The 21,655-nt window shown below is 37.9% G+C and overlaps 1 protein-coding gene across 3 annotated transcripts in view; it reads left to right on the top strand.

Moving 5' to 3' along the window:
* Positions 1 to 21,655, top strand: part of SPAG17 (sperm associated antigen 17) — a 116,041-nt gene that overhangs the window by 30,632 nt on the left and 63,754 nt on the right. For all 3 annotated transcript variants that reach the window (XR_012662837.1, XM_075107714.1, XM_075107723.1), the window contains exons 6-15: positions 1,739 to 1,933; positions 10,044 to 10,225; positions 12,983 to 13,138; positions 13,851 to 13,932; positions 14,298 to 14,416; positions 15,177 to 15,314; positions 15,395 to 15,508; positions 16,990 to 17,140; positions 18,801 to 19,031; positions 20,906 to 20,994. Coding sequence is in view for 2 of the 3 variants with exons in the window: in XM_075107714.1 (XP_074963815.1) it covers positions 1,739 to 1,933; positions 10,044 to 10,225; positions 12,983 to 13,138; positions 13,851 to 13,932; positions 14,298 to 14,416; positions 15,177 to 15,314; positions 15,395 to 15,508; positions 16,990 to 17,140; positions 18,801 to 19,031; positions 20,906 to 20,994 (1,457 nt within the window). In the remaining variant the exon portion in view is untranslated. The remainder of the gene's footprint in view (positions 1 to 1,738; positions 1,934 to 10,043; positions 10,226 to 12,982; positions 13,139 to 13,850; positions 13,933 to 14,297; positions 14,417 to 15,176; positions 15,315 to 15,394; positions 15,509 to 16,989; positions 17,141 to 18,800; positions 19,032 to 20,905; positions 20,995 to 21,655) is intronic.

Raw genomic sequence — 21,655 nt, 5'->3', positions numbered from 1 at the left:
ATGTCTTGAACTCAAAGGCAATCTTTGTGTTTCTAGTAGCTAACAGTAATTTTATCATTCACCCCTAGTACGTTATCACCTTTCTGAAATTGAATATTTCTGCTTTTGAGTAATCTTGAGATTACTTGCATTGATGGCTTTCATCATTTAAATATGAACTAGTCATTGATTATTAGAGCTGACTAATTATTATTAACTTGTCATGGTTATTAGCATAATCATAAGTATAACTCTTGAATGGCAGGCACTCTTATCAGCATTGGAATTTTGGGATCTCTGTAAGACACTATGCAGACATCTGTATTTTTTGTTAGAAATCATTAATGCTCAGTAATTTTATGTGCTCATGCTTTTTTTTCCTGCAGTAACTGAGGCATCAAAATGTGTAGTTCAGTTTCAATACTAGCACTGATATAATGGACTAGTTTTCTTCTGGTTTTGATTTTGCTTTTGCAATATATATACTGGGCTGTGGTGGCTGCTTCCTCAGTCAGTCTTTCTCCAAATTCATAAGTTCTTTTATATTTACCTAATGTTACAATAAGAGAAGAGACAACAGTGTTGCCAGCCTGCTGCTCCGGGTGGTAGCAGCATTTGCGCAGCCCTGGCTATATACCTGAAGACAGGCAGATGTCAATGCCAGGATACCTTTTTTCCTATCCTTTTTTCTCCCATGGATGAGTGAGTCCCGTGAGCTGAGGAGTGCCCAAAAGACACTTAAGTGTGTTGTGTTAGTAGGCATAAGGAAGAATCTCAATGCTAAATAGGATATAAACCCATATTTTCTTGTTAGTGCAGGATCTGCATTAATTGTATATGTTCCGTAGTCAATGGAGAGATACTAGAACTTCAGCAGGCAGTTTCTGTTCTCTTAGGGTAAATAGCCATGCTGGGTGAATTAAATCATCTGATACCTGTCTGAATACCTATATTTCTGCATGGGCAGTAAAGGGAATCTCTGCAATTAAATTGGACTAGAGTCAAGCTTCTAGGCAGCTTGTTTTTACTTACATAATGTTTTGCATTGGTACTGAAACATTGTTATGCATATATCTACAGAAGTAATAAGCCCAAATGGAGCAGGCACTCAATGAAACTTCTCATCTGTACTTTAGGATTAATTTGGATATGCCCCTTGCCAGCTGAAAGAGCTAGTGTGATCTGGTATTGCCAGCTGATAAGGGTTTGACAGGAGTCCATCTAGCAAGCATGAACCTGTTGGGCAGGCAGCACTCACCAGTGAGTGAGCTCATACCTACAGCTAATCCTTCAAAACTGTTACCGTTAATATCGTCTCTCAGCTAAGACACTGTAACTTATTCTGTGTGGGCTCCCTGGCCAGCTTTCTGCTGAATGAAATAGGATAGCTTAAACTACCATTAGAGCATGTGAGTATGTCCTGACACTAAATTCCTTTAAGAGAAGCAACTACAGAAATGCTGCTACAACTAGCATTCTGGTCATAATCAGGTTCTCCAGTTTTTCTCCTGGTGCTTCTCCAAACAAGTTTTACTTCTGACTTATTCTTCCTGCTGAGTTCTAGGTGGTTTCCTACAGAAAACTTCAGTCTAATGCATGTGATATTTTGAAACTTATGTGTAATTATCCCAATGAGATTATAAAAGAACTGTTTCTCTGACCTTAATTTGCAATATCACTGTATAGTCAAGAAAAAAATGAATTTTGTTTAACTGTTGAATGTCCTTGCTCTAATCTGGTTTTATTGTGTTTTGAACAGATGACGAACCAGATGATGGTGCCCATCATTACTTTATAATTTTGGATTTCCATAACCCTCAGCTGTTGCCTGTGATGTGTGAACTTGGGATTAACATTTCAAGTGTAATTAGAATTTCTTCTGAGAATTATAAACCATTGCAGACATACTTGGAAGCAACTAAACTTCAGGAACAATCTTTACTTTCACCTGAAGGTAATCTGGTCATAAGAACAAAATTTGTGTAGAAAGGGGACTGTTTTTTATCCAAGTAAAGACTATTCCTGCTGTGTTTTTTCTCTCTGTGCCTTGTGTTTGTGCAGGTTACCTGTGAACAGCTGTGTTTGCCAGTGCAAAAATGGTATTACCATTTATTGGTTTGGTCACCAAACCAGATGGTTTGTCAGTGCAAAAACTTGACTCAGCTGGACAGTGGAAAGAGGGACTGACTAAGCAGGCAGTGGTTCCAGCCATAGTTTTCCATAGTAGCCACCAAAGAACAACATTTTATCAAATGCATATTTCTGTCAGTCATTAGCCAGGAAGGTGTTTTGCTAAGCAAACTTGGTTCATTTGGTAATTTCAGGGGAAGTGCACAGCTGGCTACTTTGGGGCTGTGGCTCCGGCCAAATACGCCACAGATTAACACCCTGCAATTGTACTCAGCTGCCCCCAGGCTGTAACACCTCTGTTGACAACAAGCTAAATATGAGTCATTAATGAAAGCTAACCATACTGAGCTGTAGTAACATAGCCAGTAGATCAAGGGAAGTGGTTGTTGCTGGTTACTTTGCTCTCATGTGACCAGAGATCTGAGCTCCTCAGTACAAGAAGGATACTAATAAACTTGAGTGAGTCCAGCAGACAGCCACTCTATAAGGAGCAGCTGAAGCATCTTGGCTTACTTGATCTGGAGAAGAGAAGGCTTATGGGCCACCTCATAGCATCCTTCTAACACCTCTGAGAAGGTTACCAAGATCACAGAGCAAGACTTTTTCTTTTTCCAAGTACCTCAGTGAAGAGCGGTTGTGGTCATGAATGGCCTTTGGAAATCCCAGGCCCCAGAGACAAGGGGAAAATCTGGAGCAAGTAAGATATATCCTTGGTGGAAGAGGATCGGGTCAGGGAATACTTAAGCAAGCTAGAGACATGTAAGTCCATGGGACCTGATGGGATGTACCCATGAATGCTTGAGGGAGCTGGCTGGGATGTGGCTGTGAGGCTACTCTCAATAAGTCTTGAATTATCATGGCAATTGGAAGAGGTGCCTGAGGACTGGAGGAAAGCCTCACCTCGATGCCTGGGAAGCTGATGGAACAGCTAATCTTGGAAGTAATTTCCCAGTACATGAAGGACAAGTGTTTGGTTAGTCAGCATGAATTCACCAAGGGGAAGTCATTCTTAACCAATCTGATAAAGTCTATGATAAAATGACTGGCTTGATAGATAAGGGGAGAGCAACGAACACTGTCTGCCTTGATTTCATCAGGGCCTTTGGAACTGTCTCCTCATAAAGAAACTGATGAAGTATGGGTTGGATAAGCAAACACTGAGATGGACTGAAAACTGGATGAATGGCCTGACCCCAAGGGTAGTGATCAGTGGTATGAAGCCTAGTAACTAGTGGTGTACCCCAGGTAGCAATACTGGGTCCACTCCTGCTCAGCATCTTCATTAATGATCAGGATAGTGGAGCAGAATATACCCTCAGCAAGTACCCTGATGATACAAAACTAGGAGGAGTAGCTGAAACACCAGGTGGTTGCTCTGCTGTTCAGAGGGACCTGGACAGGCTGAATAAATGGGCTGGCAGGAACCTCATAAAATTCAACAAGGGCAAGGGCAAAGTCCTGCACCTGGGGAGGAATAACATCATGCACCTGTTCATGGTGGGGGCTGACCAGCTGGAAAGAGGCTTGGCAGAAAAGAACCTGGGGAAGGCGGTGGTGAACACCAAATTGAACATGAGCCAGCAGTGTGCCTTTGTAGCAAACAAGGTATCCTGGGCTGTGTCAGGTCAAGGGAATTGATCCTTCCTTTCCTACTTAGCACTGGTGAGGCCATACCTGGGAGTCCTGTGTCCAGTTCTGGGCTCCCCAGTACAGGAGATATATGAAGCTACTGGAGAGAGTCCATCAAATGGCCACAAATATGTTTAAGGGACTGGAGCACCTCTCATATAAGGAGAGGCTTAGAGAGCTGGGAATGTTTACCCTGGAAAAGAGAAGGCACACAGGGATCTCATCAAAGTGAGAGAAGTGGAGTTGTACCAGATGCCCTTCAAAGGTCCCTTCCAACATCAACCGTTCTGTGACTCTGTAACTGAAATAAAAGATTCTGGCAAGATATAGGGTGGGCAGGAATTACCCCAAAGACAGTCAAGCATTGTAACAGGTTGCCTGTAGAGGTTGTGCGATCTCTGTCTTTGGAGATTTTTCAAGACTGAGCTAGCTAAAGCCCCGAGCCTTTTGTCTTGAATTTCATGTTGATTATACTTCAAGTAAGAGATTGAGGTCCCTTCCAACCTGAATTATTTTAAATCTAAGTCAAAATCTGGTGATAAAAAAGCATAGGGGAGAAAATTGAGTTGTTAGCCATAATTGTTCATACATGTGTTTTTTGACTAATAGTTATGGTTCTAATTATAACTGTGCATATTGACTTTCTGCAGTGTTCTCTGTGGTGCTGGGAAATCCCTTGAGATGGATTGTGACACTGTTGAGATAGCATGAGCAACCCAGTAAATGAGAGGAATGGTGTCCAGGGTATGTTGAGCAGGGGAGAGCATTATGAGGGTTGTTTATGTTGGAGTGCTGAAGGGCATGAGATGGGATGTTGTGACTCACTGCCATTCTGACCACTGATGAATACAAACCATTTATCTATAGTGTTGTGCAGGCAGAACTATCTCAGCATGCCATTTCTTCCTTTTCATTCATGTTGACAGAATGAGTTGCTCATATTGCCTCGTGGCAAATGCTACAGGTTAGATTGTGTGGGCACTAGGGAATCTGTCCTGAAAGGTGCCAAGGTGAGTTAATACGAATCACATAGATTTAACCTTTTAAGAGTTAGGCAATCACAGACCAACTGATGGACTCAAGGAACTAATGTCATGTTTGAATTTGTTTGATGAGCGATCTTATCTCTGGGAAAAGAATGAGAGGAAAACATAATTTCCAGCTTATATAGTTTTGTTAGAACTTGTAAAATTTGAAGGTAATGTCTTAGTAGAAAGTAGTTGAAAGTGCAGAGAGCAGGAAGTGTGGATTTATTTTATTTGCAACACCTGCTGGGGGTGAGGGGGCAGGGGCAAGTTTCCCCAAATATTTCCAAAGTTATATTATCTTTTCTTTGTCTTGTACATAAGACATCAGTAAACTTAAATAAGTAGTAAGTAAAACTTGTGAGGAAATAAATATACATGGTAGTATCATGTATAAGTATTATAAGTATATATAGTATTATAAGTAGTATTATAGGTAGTAACGCAAGTTTTCCCCATTACTAAGAAAGGATAGGTTGCATAGCAAGAAAACAGCTTGGCTAAACCATGCATTCTTTGTGGACCTCTGATATAAGGATGCAAGGCTTTTGGTACTCCTTGCTGTCATGTGTGTTGTGGGTGATTAATCTGTTTTCATTACAAATACCATTGCAGATAGGTGCTAGTTATAACTAACCATAATTAATGCTGGTAGCATTTGGTGGTGGTAAATAGCTCATTTTCCAAGTGGCAGCCTGTCACTAGTGGAGTCCCCCAGGGATCGATATTGGGACCAATGTTATTCAACATCTTTGAGTGGTCTGGATAGTGGGATCAAGTGTAGCCTGATGAAGTTTGCGGATGACACCAAGTTGAGTGGGGAAGTAGACACTCCAGAAGGGAGAGCTGCTTTGCAGGAAGATCTGGCTAGGCTGGAAGAGTGGGCCAACAAGAACCTTATGAAGTTCAACAAGGAAAAGTGTAAGATCATGCACCTGGGAAAACATAATCCAGGAGTGCAGCACAGACTGGGATCCACCTGGCTGGAGAGCAGCTCTGTGGAAAGGAACCTGGGGGTCCTGGTGGACAGGAAGCTCAACATGAGCAAACAGTGTGCTGCTGTGGCCAAGAAGGCCAACAGGATGCTAGGTTGCATCAAAAAGGGCATCAGCAGCAGACATAAAGAAGTCATCATCCCACTCTACTCAGCGCTTGTCAGGCCAGACCTGGAGTACTGGGTACAGTCCTGGTCCCCGCTATACAAAAGAGATGTGGACAGGCTGGAAGGGGTCCAGAGAAGGGCCACCAAGATGATCAAAGGATTGGGAAGCCTGCCATAGGAGGATAGGCTGAGAGAGCTGGGTTTGTTCAGCCTTGAGAAAAGGAGGCTCAGAGGGGATCTCATCACCATGTATCAGTACTTAAGGCGTAGTTACAAAGAAGATGGAGAGTCCCTTTTTACACAGAGTCACATGGAGAGGACAAGGGGGAATGGACACAAATTGCTCTTGGGGAGATTCTGATTGGACATGAGAGGAAAATTTTTCACATTGAGAACAGTCAACCATTGGAATAATCTTCCCAGGGAAGTGGTTGACTCGGTCACATTGGACACTTTTAAGAGTCATCTGGACAGGGTGCTGGGCCATCTTGCCTAGACTCTGCTCTTCCTAGAAAGGTTGGACTAGATGATCCCTGAGGTCCCTTCCAACCTGTGATTCTATGATTGTGTAGCAGAAAGATTCAACTTCAGATTGTGGAGGGATAGGTAAAATTACCAAGTGCTACTTAAGTAAGGGAGAGAACTTTTCAGATCAGCTGATTCAGATTAATTTAAAATATATTCTGTTTAAGGATCTGCCTGCCATTCTCAGTTATATTTGAGAACCTATAAAGAGCAAGTGAGACAGTGGAAAAAGAGCTGTGAGGAAAAGGGAAAGGAACATAAATAGCCTAGGCGATGTAATATGCTTAATTTCTGTGTCTGGAAAAATACTGGAACAAATAATTTATAACCACTTAAAAGGAAGATGAGGCGATGAATAGCAGCTAGTGATTGCTATTCAAGACCAAATCATGTCAGACAAGTTTAATTTCCTTACAAAACGAAGTACTGGCCTTCTGAGCAGAGGAGTCGTCTGTTGTATATTTGGGTTTTAAGAAGGCTGTTTCACATGGCCCACAGTGAGCAAGGTAGGTCTAGATAAATATATAGTAGGTGCAGTTTCATTCAAAAATCTTGGCCTCTGTAGAGTAAATGTTAAAGGTTTACTATCAAATAGAAGGGTGCATGGAGCAGACTCCAGGGAATTGGTGTTGGGTCTGGTATTATTTGATATTCTCATGGATATTGGAATAAAGGGGTGTGGTTCAAAAGTAAAATGTTCTTGACAGAATAGAGAAGAATAATCTGTAAAAAGGACTATTCTGTTTAATATAGGCAATATAGTATGCTTATATAGGAACAATTAAATGTACAAATAAAACCAAGGAAACATGGCTAGATGGCAGGTTTGAAAAATAAGCTATCATGCTGACTTCAAAAATGAACATAAGTCAGCAATATCACTATGCCACTAAAAATCAAATACCATCTCCAGATTATAAATGAGAATATGTCCTAAAAAATACGTGAAGTAATCTTATCATGCAACTCAATAGTGAGGTAAAAAATGTGTGCCAATCAGAAAAATTCCAAATGATGCGAAAGCTAATTATTAGGGTTCTATAAAATTTTACCTGTGAGAAAAAAAAAATTGCATTGTTATCCTTAAGTTTAAGAACAGAAGGCTAAATGATGTAGCGAAGAAATTATAAACATTTTCGAGTTTGTAAGAAGCTAGAACAGAAAATGGTGAGTTTAAATTGTAGTAGAGAAAATAAAATTTAGCAGGAAGAAACATTCTACAGGTGAGGTTAGTGAAGTACTGAAGTAGACCATGTAGGAGTACTATTGAGTCTTTGAGGCTTTTAAGGTTATATTAAGACAAACATTTGTCAGCAGCAAATACAGGTATAGTCAATTGTGCCTTGGAGTAGGTATTAACTCAAGTATTTTGTAGTTGAATGACTTACAAAATAGATCATGGTTGATCATTTCAATAATATATAGAGGTACTTTTAGAAAGGAAGACAGTAACCTGTAAATGCAATTATGTTACAGGGTTTCTGTTGTTCCTAGCATGAAAGCACATGAATCATGGATTAGGGACCACAGCTTTCATGTCCTTTTCCTTCCCAGGTGTTTGCATCCCCTAATGGCTTTCATTTTGTGATGTTACCAAGTCAAGCACTACTATTACCCTTTCATATGGTTAGTTTTCTGTTCCTCCAATCACTCTACTACTAATTCAGCTTTTCTGCACGCTTATGAGAGAACTCGGACCAATCCTGACAAAATGGAATTAATTTTTCTCCATTTCTGCTGGAAATGTGTGACCTGACACATCCTAGTGGTTCTAGGATTTCTTTTTCCCAATGATTGTTCAAAGTCACTGTGCAATGTGTTAGTATATACTAACTGCTTTTCTTCCATGGTTATATGATGATAACAGATTTTTTTGTTGTTGTTTTTCCAAAATCATGTAGTATGCTGCTGGGTACTGTCTCATTTCTATTACTGGGACTTCAAGGTAATTCAGTTCCTCTGTGGGGTTGTGCCAAATCTCTTCAGTATTGACAGTTTCTCCCAGCTCCTGCACCTTCTTTTGGGGTTACCCATGAACACGTTAATTCATTCTGAGAGGGTTTACATGATGAAAATATACTTGAGGAAGGAAAAGCCTTAGGACTGCAGGTAAAAGAATTAAGAGGGGATGCAGTAGGCAAGGGTAGAGCATCTGATCCTGGCAAGCCATGATGTTTCTATGAAAGGGGAAGCCTAAGTGTCATTCACATTTTAATGTGTTTTTTATTATTAAACTATGGGGTGGAGTTAGTAAAATGTTGTTATTCTATTGTAAAAGAGGAATGTCTAGCTACAATGCTATTAATACAGTGCCATTCACCTTTCATGCAAAAATGCAGAGATTAATCCATTGGCCTGCTCAAGCAGGGGGGTTGGACAAGATGATCTCCAGAGGTCCCTTCCACCCCCTGCCGTTCTGTGATTCTGTGACTGAGCATAGGACTGTTTAAGATCAAGGGGCCATCTAGGCCAGTGATCTATCTCCAGAAGTACTCGCAAACTGATGCCCAAGGGAGGGTGAAAGAAAGGAATGGAAGGAAAAGGAAAAGAGTAGTAGGGAAAGCATGTATGAAACTTCTCAATGCATATATCACCTAGCCACTGTTTATTTTCATGTCAGGGGATTTTCCTGATCCTGATGTGGTTTTGTCTTTTTAGCAAAGCTCAACAGATTTACCTTGTTTGTTTAGATTCTAAAGTACTTGTTCAGTCTTCCCTTGAACTCATGAGAATGTCTTATACCTACAGGATCTTTTGGCAGAGTTCCCAGGTCTCCTGCCCAGTTTCTAGAGTCACTTAACAGGACATATCTTCCAAATCATGATAAAACTATTTTATAAGTTAATTGGCGAACATTTCTGATGGCTGCTATAGGAGGCATATATGACTTAGAAAACCTTAAGGAGATGAGCATTTTTGGAAGAGTCCACAGCCTCACTGATTTGTTTTGTTTTAAACCCATGGGGATACTAGAATTACACAAGTGAGGTATTTGGCCTTCATACATAGGTTTTGGAAGTGCTGACCATCCGTAAGTCCAGATGAAGGCAAGTCAGTGCAAGTTTAGTGTCCTTACATCTCTTAAACTAGGCTACAAAAACTATGGTTGATCTTGGATTCCAGAGTGTGATTGTAAGACTGGAGTTGAGAACCTAGGTTTTTTTCTGTAGCTAGAGCACCTTTGAAAACTGATCATTACTACGCAGTAAAAACAGAAATAATACAACTTCTACGCTTGCTATTCATAGTCATACTATGCCTTAATTTCCTTTCAGTCCAATTTCTACACCGATAAAATTGTGATAATAAGGCTTGCTTACCCTATACTGAAGGAACAGGTTCATCAAGGTAGCGCTGGCAGATTTGGAGAAGTGCAACCTGGGATTTTTATATCTCCTAGTTTTCAAACACTCAACGCTGTTGTTTAGCTTGGGGGGGGGGGGAAGAAGTAAGGGGGTGGTTCTGGTTTTGGCTTTTTTTTCCTTCTAAAAGAGCAACTGTGTTTTACTGAGGCTTTATCTTCCTGGACTTGTCAGATTTTTGCTGAGACTCTGAGGATGGGATTATATTAACATATGGAAAACTAATATATGATTTGTGCTTTCTGTAAGGAGGCATTGTACCATGATTTATCTAATACTTATAAATGTTAGTTGTAGTAGCAGAGAAAAGAAAGAAAGATGAAGCTATCAAAGACTTGGAAACATTTTGGAGATACCTGGAGCCACTTCTGAACAGTGGAAAGCATGGATCAAGTCTCTTCAATGTTGCCAGACTTCATCACCTAGTTAAGGAGAGTGCCTTTCCCCCTGATTGGTCTGACAGAGAAATGCTGGTCAGTAGATTCTGCTTTCACAATGCGTGACATGCTTTGTGGTTTGTTAACATTTAAGACCAATTTAGAAATGACAGGAATTTTAGCTTAGTCTTCTGTGAAACAGAATCAGAGTAGTTAGTGTATTTCCTATGTATCCAACAAGTTTATTCATCACGTATTCACAAGGAGTCCCGTGACTAAAAATACCTGACTTGGAGTTTCTTAATATTGCAGGCCACAGCAGCAGAGTTTTAAAACGGTTTGAGGTATAAAATTTTTTCAGCATCATTACATAGACCCAATTTGGATCTCATTACAGGGTCAGATGTCAGTATGAAATAACAGAAAAATTTTGTCCTCATAACAGCAGGTCTACTCACTGTATCTCAGAACCGTCACATGAGAACAAATTAAAATGAATGCAGGAATGCTTTTTGTTATAAAATGTTGTTTTAGCGTACCCAGTACTGCTTCTTTTTGCCCAACCCAAAACATGGCTCTGGCTCATTACTCATTATAGCCTGCTGAGTCAGGCTTATTACCGGGCACTGGAAGAGAAAGTGAACCATTAGAAATTTTTTCCAACCTAGGTTCTCAAGTCTAGTGAGGTACAAAGTCTACTATTTTTCAATCGACAATGACAGCAGTAAAAAATATAAACTGCTAAAACAAAAGAAAATAACATGCCATGATTTAACCTACTGTTTTTTTAGCCTATATTATTAGGGTTAAAGGATAGGCTACACGCTCCTAACACTTATTTATAGTACATTAAATCCTGTATATAAACAGTCTGGTGAGCTGGGAAGTACCCTTGATCCAGAAGGGATCAGAACAGAGTTTAGCTAAATCCACAGTGGTTTCCAAGGCATGCATTAAAAATGCCTCAGTTGTGGAAACGTGTTGGGTTGCTCTTTATAACATTACTTATCTTTATACTCTTGATCGTGAAATCGTAGGTGGATAGAGTAAGTCTGTTCTAGTGGACTTCGTGGAGTATGAGTCCTAGCTTGCTGCATCCCTGAAGTCCAAGGTATGCAGGAGGAAAACTCGTGTGACAAGTTGTTAGACAATGATAGGAAAGATAGAGTATTATATACAGCAAGTAATTGCCATGTTCAAATAATTATTTCTAAAGGAAAATATTATTAAAATTTTTTCCTTTGTTGAAGACTCACTAGTGGTTAGACTCAGAGAACTTTTGACAAGCATCTGTGTCTGTCCTGAGAAGAGAGAGCAAGTAAATTGAATCACATAACTGTAGTTATACATGTAATAAGGCTATACATATAATGTGGCTAAACTTTGCATATGTCCCATTGAGTAGAGCCAGGTTGTGTTACTTGTAACTGTGTAAAAATTCTTGTTTTGTTTAAAAGATTGTGCATTCAAAACACTCCAATAATTTAACTGGATTTTTAGTGTGTAATATATGAATGGAAGGTTTTTTTAATAGCCCATTTTTCAGAAGAGTATTGAATTGGAAGAACAACGGTGCAAGAATATTATCTCTGAAAATTCTGGTTTTCACAAATTTTCACAAATAGAACTTCTGTCCCAATATCTCCTCTAGTCTTTAAATGTTATGAAAACTGAGACAAGTATTCCATAACTGATCATTGATTTGTGGTGCTTGTTTTAAAGCACCATAAAGAGGTTCTGAGTTGAAGAATGCAGATGCTTAATACTTCTTAAGGGTCAGTTAATATACTTAGTCCTTAATGATAGTTGTGCTTCTTCACCATGATTCATTTTAGGACACTTAAAATCGAGACATCCAGTGTTGATAGCCACCTCTTAAGAGGCAAACTTTTTAATGCAAGAGATTTCCCCTACTTTCCCAAAAGTGAAATAATCACTCATAGAAGCGCTGTTGATGGAAATTGTCTAAAAAATTATAATAATTTCATCTTTTCCACAATGTCTAGGATGTACAGGGGAAGAATACATCCATTAAAGGCACTGAAACTTGAGTGTGGTAAATGGCCTTAGATAGGGTTTTGGTAATTGTTTGAAAGCATTTCACGTTTAAAATAGAAGTTGGTTTTATTCTTTTTATTGCGCCCATGCCTCGGTGAAAAACACAATACACCACGTCAAGAACCTTGACTTTTTCCTTGTCAGGCTTTTGGAGATACAGCACTCTCCCTTTGGGTGTTGGGCTGGTATGCTGACATTCCTTTGCTTGCACAACTATGGAATTCATAGTTCAGTACTTGAGGCTTCCCTTGTTTTAAAAGGGCAACAGAAAGAAAGAAAATAATATGAGATGACATTTATTGGTTGAGTTTTGGCTTGTTTGTGGTTTTTAAAATTCTTTTTATTCTTCTAGGGCAGGAGAATAGTTGACCTTGAAAATAAGCTGCAGGTTGATCACCAGTGGAAACATGAACATATGATATAATACAATTATTTCAAGTTACCTCTCCTGTTCCTTCCTATCCAAAAAAAAACCAACCTTAAATTCTGGTTGTAAGAGACCAGAGCTTGAATAGTTACTGTTAAGACAAGTTAGACTTTATAACAATGAAAGCAGTTGGGCAGTACTCGGTCCATACTGCGGTGTGGCATTGTTCGGGCAAATAAAGATGAGGAGGCCTTGTTTTCTTAGAGTAACTCTATAAAATGTTTTGAATTAGTGGAGAAAAACAATCCCTTGCAAGATTTTTAAACAGTTGTAGATCTGCTAGTTAGAGAGCTAATGACTCACGTGGCTAATTTACATGACACTTTTGTATGCAAACTTCATCCTTTGTGTCTGATTTTCTGTCATAGCTTGCATTTGGCACTGCACTGTTTGAAAGCATTGCTTGTTTAATGTATGACTGCCTGGACTGGAGAAGACAGCATTGTAATTACTTGGAAAACACCAAATTTATTAATGTGCATGCATTATCAGAGAGCAAATCGACACAACCTCCTGTAACTGAGGCAAGGATCCTTTGTGCTTTACCATGCTTCTTGTAGAGAATAACTAGTTATAGGCTAAAATTGCCTGACTTTAATTATGTGCTCAGAAATTCACCTTGGACCATCACTCCGTGTATAATTTTTTTGTGAATGAAATTGGGATTTTTGTCTTCAGCATTTAAAACCTAAAAAATTGGGAAAAAAATAGCAGAGCATTGGGGAAACAAAGGAAAATTTGAAGGATCATACAGGTGCTGGCATAATGTACCACAGGTGTAAAAATTACTTAAATAGCTTCAGCTGACACCTTCTTATGTCTGGAAAATCACTATGCCTGCATGGAGGTACTACATCTTGTTGCAGATCTGTGAACTATCCAAAAAAGATTATTAGTTCTATCCATGATTTGTTTTGGGTTTTTTTTTTTTGTTTATGGTAGACAGAAGCTTAAGTGGGCAGAAGAAAGTGTCTTATAGGACATAAACTAGTGGCAGGGAAAAAATGGGCTTACTCCATTTGTAGCAGTACTACTGAATGCTTATTTAAAGCATTCATAAAACTACTTTCTTACTATCTTGTTCCATTCAGTTAGGTGGGATTTGCCTCCCCTAATATCAGCCATATAAAAGTTTAGCAGCTGGTCTAGGGTAAGTAACCAAAGCTAAATGAAATCAATTTCTCCCATCTAGTTACTCAATCCTCATTTGTTCCATCTTTATTTTTGTTCCTTTAGGTACAATCAGCATCAGAGATTACACCTTCAAAGAAAAAAGGGCAAGGAGAAGAAATTCTGCCAACAGTTATTTTGTCACAGGGTATGTCTAAAGGGTTAAAGCACTGGTCTATAGCTGTTCACTCTGTTGTACCATTCACTCATCTGACTGCACAAATCCTTGAAATTATTTGCACAGTAAGCTGAAGATGTGATTTGATGTTGTGAGAGTAGTTTCTTGGTGACTATATCGTGGAAGTCTCTGGAGACTGCAGTGGTGATAACTAAGTTCTTTAGAAAGTCACTTTTTTCCATCTGTTCCTAGTCACAGTCAGATTTAAGAGCTCTACAGTAATGGCCTTTGTTAGTCTTTTTTAGGAAAAATTGTCTGAAGGTTGAACTGGTTGATAGTATAAATGGGCATTTCTGAAGAAATTGATCTTAATGTTTTATCACTTATTACAACAGAGGAAGAAGCTTCTACTTTGGCTACTTCTGTGGACATGAGGTATTACAATGACTTGCTGAGTCAGATTCCGGAGGAATACTTTTCTGTACCCTTAATGCTGAACTGCATGTTAGAACAGGTGGGAATATTCTCTTTATAATTCCTGTGGCTAATTAGGCTTAGACCTGGTATAATGAATTGATCAAAGATCAATAAATCCATCTGTTTCAGCCTAAAATAACAGATCGTGCATGGAGGTACTGAGCAAGGAGGTTCAATACAAAGGAATCACAACTCAAAACTGACCTCTGGTTTTCTTTCATGCTGTGCACTTACACTGTATATACAGTGTTATTCCAAAATTTTTTTCTCAGGGCTTCAGATCCAGTATAATGAAATGAGGAAAAATAAATATGTAATTTCTTAGCTAAGTCAATAACAAGTTTTCATGTCCTGCAACAATGTAATTGATACTGGACTTTTACTCAGAATAAAGGTCTTAGGGCAAGCCTGACATAGAAGTGGTGTATATCGGTGCTAATGCTAGACAGATTTAACTTTTGTTGATTTCAGGCACAATCTATGAGTTAGCAAAGACCCACAGTATTACTTGGAAATCTTCCTTCTTTTAGAAATAAAATGTCAGCACTTTTTTTTTTTTTACTTTTTGCAATTTAATCTGAAAATAGACTCGGGCAAAAATACTCAGAATATGATTTTGGGTAGGAACTAACACGGAAAATTGCATTTTTACTACTTGTAGAAAAAATTTATGGTTTTCTTTCCTGACAAAATTCATGGATGTGTGTTTAGCTTATAGCAGGATCTGCTTGGTAGTTTTAATGAAGTTAAGCAGCAGTCATACTGTAAACCATGCTAACATATATCATGTTTGCTAGGTTATTGCAAGTGAAGAAGACCTTACACCACCTAGACTGGTGGTGCCAAAGCCCCGGGCAGATGGGCTACATCATACCATTGCAGATCATTTAGCCTCTGTCCTTCCTTCTCTTCCACTTTCTGAGAGTGAAAAAAAGGTTTGTGTTGTCTTTATTAATTTCCTAAAATGACAAATAGATCTGATTATTGGGGTTTAATACATCTTTCTTTTTAACAGAATCTATATGACTACTTTTCTCCAAAATACAGTGAAAAAACAACTGTCACCCCCAAATACCCTCTCTTATTTAACTACCATGATACCCTGGCTCAGCGGTTGCACCTGCTGAAGGTATAGTACTACCTATCATATATAAACAGTTCTAAAGTCCACAGGCAGTGAACACTCAATGTACTAGAAAGGATGGAGTGGTGTTTTTACAGAGCATAACATCATAGCCTAGATTTTTCCTTCTGAGATAGATGCACTAACACATGTGTTTAGTCTGCTTAAGAAGCAATGGGTTACTGCTACTGACAGAGAGCACATCACAAACATAGAGCATTATATTACTTTCAGTGATCTGTGTGCATTATTAATAAAAATGTTTAGCCTTTGGCATAGATGGGAGATATTACAGAACTGTGTTGATTTACTCTAGTCAAACACTGATGAAACTGCAGAAAATTAATTACTAACTTGATAACAGTGATTTAGCATGTAGACTAGATTAAATACTAAGATGTAGAGAAGTATAAGAAAGGGTACAGAGTTTGTTAGTGAACACAAGAAGTGTGCTCAGATTGGCTAAATGGTTGGAGTATAGTGTATACCTAAGATATTGCCAAATTCTAACAAAGGCATAAAGGTTCAGAGATTGCAAGGTTTGGGATTATTTCAAAGTAACAGTTTCCAGACTTTCTGAACCAAAAAAAAACCCTGTGAATTCCTCAATTTTTTCAAAGCCAGAGTGTAGTTTTACCATTAAACTTTGAAAATACTCAGAAGGCAATACAAGTGATAATACAGTTTTAGATTTCACAGCTAAGGTATATCTGCCTGGCTTCATGAATTATAAATTGTCTGTGGAATACTTTGACTATTGATTATTGATTGACCATTGATTAAAACAGTATTCAAAAACAAATTGAGCTTGACACATTGGAGGTACTCAAGAAGAAGGCAGGACTGAGCAATCACCAACAGAGATGCTCTTGGCAGGCATATGCTTGATGTGTATGATATACTTACTGCAGAGGAAATTCAGAATATAGTGCAATGTTTGTGGCGTGGATAGAGGAAAAATGTTTGGAAGATACGGTCCAAGAAAAACATACTGTAAGTGCATAATGCTAAAAAAAGGACAAAGCTGAAAGATACCAATAGGTCTCAAAAGATGAATCCTTGAATGTATAGGGATGCTGCAATCACAGACTAATCAATGAGTTTACAGACTTCATTATTATGAGAAGTAGCACAGACCAGCTGAAAGATACATGGAAGGTACCTGCTGCCTGACTGAATAGATCAGTACATACTTCTGTATTCCAGAATTTTTGAGTCTAGCTAGCACAGGCAAGTATCTTTGAACAAGTGTCTGGTTTTATGCCGTCAGTTATTCTCTTATGTATCTCATTTTTTTTCTGCCTAAGGTATCTGGCACCATGATTCAACAATACACTGTGAGCACATGCTCAAATTTAAGTTTATGTCCAACTGACTTAAGCACATGCTTATGCATTTTGCTATAAAAAGATTTCTTTATTCAAACATAATTTTTAGACATGGTGTGAAAGTTCCCTTTAACTTTGGTACTTTGGCATTTGTTCCAGGTCCAGGAGAACTTAAATCCAGAAAAGATAGAACGTGAAATGATGGATAAACTGCCTCTTACAAAACTTACCCATTTCACCCTTCCTTCAACGGAAAAGAACATTAAACGCCTGGCCAGAGTTCACGAGCTCATGCATTATTGTACCAGTGGTAAACTGATTTTCTTTTTCAGTGATATAACTTCCATTTTTCCTTCTGTTTGATGATCCTATTAAATAGCAGGAATTTGGGGACAAATTTTTTCTCAGCTGCCTAAAACCTTTGCAGAATTTCCCATTTTCACATTCTTGCTTATACCTTAGCCTACTATACAAGTTAGGGCTAACTTTAGACCTCAGTTTCATGGTTAATGGACAAAGCTATATGAGTATTAAATATTGCACGACTAAGAGCTGGAAGTATGTTAGAACTCATTTATTTATATTCACAACCATAAAAACACATACTAAATCTGAGAGAGAAAAAAAAATAGTTTCACAAATTGCTATTTTGATCCTGGGATGTAAAATGCATTTTGGGAGACACTGACATAAGCTGTGTCTTTATTTACCAGTGTCCTTTTGGTGGAGGAGCACATGTATCTTAGGTAGATGATTTTTATTGGACAATAAATGTCTTTCAGAATGTATTCTGTACAAGCTGTTGGTGTTAATGAAATAGCTTCTATAACAGTCCCTTTATCAAACCAAGAAGACATTCACTTCTTCAACCGTAATCACTTCCGTAGGTAACTTTTCTTGGAGTGTGCATACCACCATGAAGTACACTGTGAAACAATCTCAAAGACTGCATAAATACCCTTAGGTAGTTTTGAAAGTTTACTCTAGACTGCTAAAAAATATAAACATCCAAATCCCTTTGGTTACATTTATGCCATCATATAAGGCACAGGATTTGAAGGTACTTTTCCCAGCTATTCAGTCCTGAAATCCCTTGTGTTGGATTAATTTACACTCGCTGCATTGTTTCTAGTTGTTGGTATGTTAATTTCAGACATTAAGCTATTAAGGCATTCCATATTGCTGTAGCATTCCAGCTGATGGGTATCAAATTTGATGGTCTTAACTGGACCTCACAATACTGCCAAACTCTCCCAACTGTTAACAATGTCTTTGCTCTTATCAAGAAGGTGATTGATTTGAACAGGAGATGAGAGATCTCCTTTTTCAAGATGTGTGGTGTGCTTGGGTGTTTAACTACCATAAAGAGAAAATATTTCAAACTGAAGATAATCTTTGTATGATTTGGGCACTGAACTACCTGTCCTAAAATTCAGTCCTTCTCGTGATTATCACTGTTCGTGAATACCAATGCATACAACCATAAATAGGATTCATTATTGCCTTTGCACCTTGTGTACTTTTGTATAAATTATGTGTAAAATTTTGTCTGAAGAGAAAAAAAACATTTGATCCTTTGTTTGACAAGCTACAGGTAATAACAAAGTTTATGGTAATGGAAGCCTTTTCATGAACTAAAAATAACTGGTTGTTAACAGGTTTGATAAAGTCAACTCAGTATTTTAAAATCAACATCATTTATGTAAAGTTAATGAGCCAAGAGGTATTCAGATGTAGGAAACACTTCGTTTAAGATGGATTAGTAGTTAGGCATATCATTTTGCAATTTGAAAGCATTGAGCTTCGAATGCAGTGTAAAATGTATCTTACATAATTTGATTCAATACCATTAAGGAAATTGTTGTTGGCTTTTGCAGAGCTGCCAAGAACAATACACTTACAGAGTCTTCTATTTATCTTCTGCTGAGCCATAAGGACATTTTCAGTTAATGATTGTAATACTTTTCTAGAACAACTGTGTTGGGCTGAAGTAGAAAGAGCCTTCAGAGTGTTTACTTTTGAAAGCCTGAGGTTGACTGGGCTGAGTGACTCTGGTCTCCTGGAGAGCTCTGGATCTATGGTTGGAGTTGATTCTGAAGTGTCTTATATACCTTGGGATAATCCAGCCCAGTTTGCAAGACAGCTGAGACAACTATTCCTTATGGAAAAGAAGTTTAGTGGGAAATCTCCAAGAGGCTCTGGTAAAAACCCCTCTGTTTACATTACTCCTGAAGAATTTAAATATATTTATTTTACTGTATCACTTGCTATTTCAGGGCTGTGATTTTTCTTACCTGTACAAATTACTGAATTTCAAGTATTGTATAGTCTGTACATTGCCTATCTGTGTAGGATTATTAGATAAAGACAAAGCTAGCTACTTTGTATGACAACATTAACAGTTCATTTAAGCAACTCTTTAAAATTATATCTGCAGAAAAGTATTTACTAGAAAACTGTTTTATTGCTTATGATGTCAAATATATTTTAGAGACGTAAAGTACTGAAGACATGCTTAAATACCTTTCTGAATATAGGCTCCCATGAGTTACGGTGGCAGCCGAGTCTTTACAAAGTCAGTAGCAACCACTGAGTGAAATTAAAAGTGATGTATAAGGTTAATTAGATGATTACTAGTGAATGAGTATTAGGAAGTGGAAAGGATATATAACTTACACATGGGGACTCCAGAAGGTGATATAAAATGTTGAAAATTTAAAAAGGTGTGCTATACATTGTAGTTACACATACATCCATACATGTAATTTTTTTTCTTACTTCATTTGCAGCCTGTGCAATTAGTATATTTTAGCAAGTTACTATGTGACATTTGAGCCATTATAACTCTCTCATTCATATTAAAATGGGAACATTTTAGATAGAAGGATCGGATTCATGGCGTTGCCCATGCTTTCCTAATACAGATGCCTAGGCAACCAGCTTAGATGCGATCCTTTCCTTAGAAGGTTGGAGCAGACGAAGTGAATTCTGCTTCTCTGCCTGTCTTCTGAATTTTGGGAACTTTTTGGGTGTTAGTTTATTTTACTTTTATGCTAGTCACAATACTAAATATTGCAGTTATAAACATAGCCTCCAACATTTCATCACTTCTGCAACACTAAAGCAAATACCTGGAAGAGAAAACTTTTGCTTTCAGATTTCTCAGATCTTCTAAAGGCAGTCAGTAAACAGGTCTAATTTCCTATAGAAGGAGAGCCAGATATATGTCTGGAAGCTGAGCTGGTTACGAGCCACTTAGAAATTAACCCTCTCCAAAGTATTTTCTCACAGGAAGAGTATTTTTCTTGTACATGTGAATTTTGATCAAATATTACTGACCTCTGCACTAACTCTGTGCATAAATAATTCTATTAAAAATAAATTATTTCAAAAAATTATGAGAACATAGAAGTTATTCTCCATGTGATCCTATTCATATCAGGTACCCACTGTAACAATGATAGTTTATCAGGAATGACTGGTCAGATCCTTGGCGGAAGTAATATGCTGTCAGTAGCTTGTAGAACTCCTATAAATCCAATTAATTTTAAGTTTAAAATTTTGCATTTTTCAAAAATATATGAAAATGTCAAAATTGATTTTGCCTTCTTTTTTATGTCGTCTGTGCAAAGGAATGCTTGTTATTGATCTCTTGTGTAGTAAGCAGAAAAATGGTTCTTCATGTATGAGTCTTGAGGACACTTCTTAGAGCATTTTTAATCTTTTTGACCATGCAAGGCCAGCATAGGACAAATAAGAGGATGATTTAAGTGGGTCTTACAAAAAGTTCTTTGCTTTTTTCTTTTTTCCTTTTTCGCCCTTTTTTTTCCTTTTCTGTCTTTTGTATTTTTTAAATGAACTATCTGGCACTTCTTGTCCCTGGGTTTTAAAGTGCTCTTTTAGGAAAGAAGTGTGGCAGAGCTGATCGTGTATTTGTTGGACTAATGTCATAAAAGGAATCTTCAACTTGATGGCAGTCTCATCAGGGAGGTTAAGGAAATTGCATCACTCCAACCTTAGAGTTTACGGCTGAAATTTCTGGCATGTTTCTTAAAATTCTGTTTTCAATTTCCAGGACATACAGAAACAAATGGCAAAGATGGAAGAGATGGTCTGACTGATCCTGTTTTGAATAAAGAATTGGATCCTTCTATTTCTGATATGGCAAGTGTAAAGAACAGAATAAACTGTACTCTATAGCATGAGACAGCAGAAGATACTGATCAGTGCAAGGATGTGTTACTGGGGATTCCTTTGCAATGCTGCATGAAAATATTAAATGTGTGATGTTTGGCGAATAGTGCCATAAGCTCTATGAAATCGCTTTCTTTGTGTTCTAAGGTGATGGGTCTTGGTGAAGCTACTAATGACAATTCTATGCTGGTTTCAGTGTTTACCAGAGGTCAAATACTAGCATGAGAGATTGAGAGAAATTGCCAAACTGTGTCACGCTAACAGACTGTGTAGTTTGGCATCTTCAGAAACACCTGCCTGCCATACAGCCTTGGATAAATATAGCAATTTTAAAATTACTTCATAGGACATGTTTAAATATTCATAATTGCTTACAGAACTCAAAAACATATAACCTAATAATAAAAATATTTAGATTATATTTGCTGTAAAAAAGACTAGACCAAAAACCTTTGGGAGTAATTGTGTTTTTTATTAAATAGTGCCATACGGGTCTACACATGTGCAGCATTATGCAATTAACTGTGATGCAACATGGGATGCTGTCTATTAAGTCAACAAGATTATAGTTAATTTAATACAACTGACACTGAAATGTTGATAGTCATTATTTTGTTTTGGTGTATTTTGA

Source organism: Phalacrocorax aristotelis, chromosome 1 (assembly GCF_949628215.1).
Source record: "Phalacrocorax aristotelis chromosome 1, bGulAri2.1, whole genome shotgun sequence".
Taxonomy (NCBI): domain Eukaryota; kingdom Metazoa; phylum Chordata; class Aves; order Suliformes; family Phalacrocoracidae; genus Phalacrocorax; species Phalacrocorax aristotelis.
Note: the sequence above shows the minus strand (reverse complement) of the source record. Positions and strands in the feature narration are given on the sequence as shown.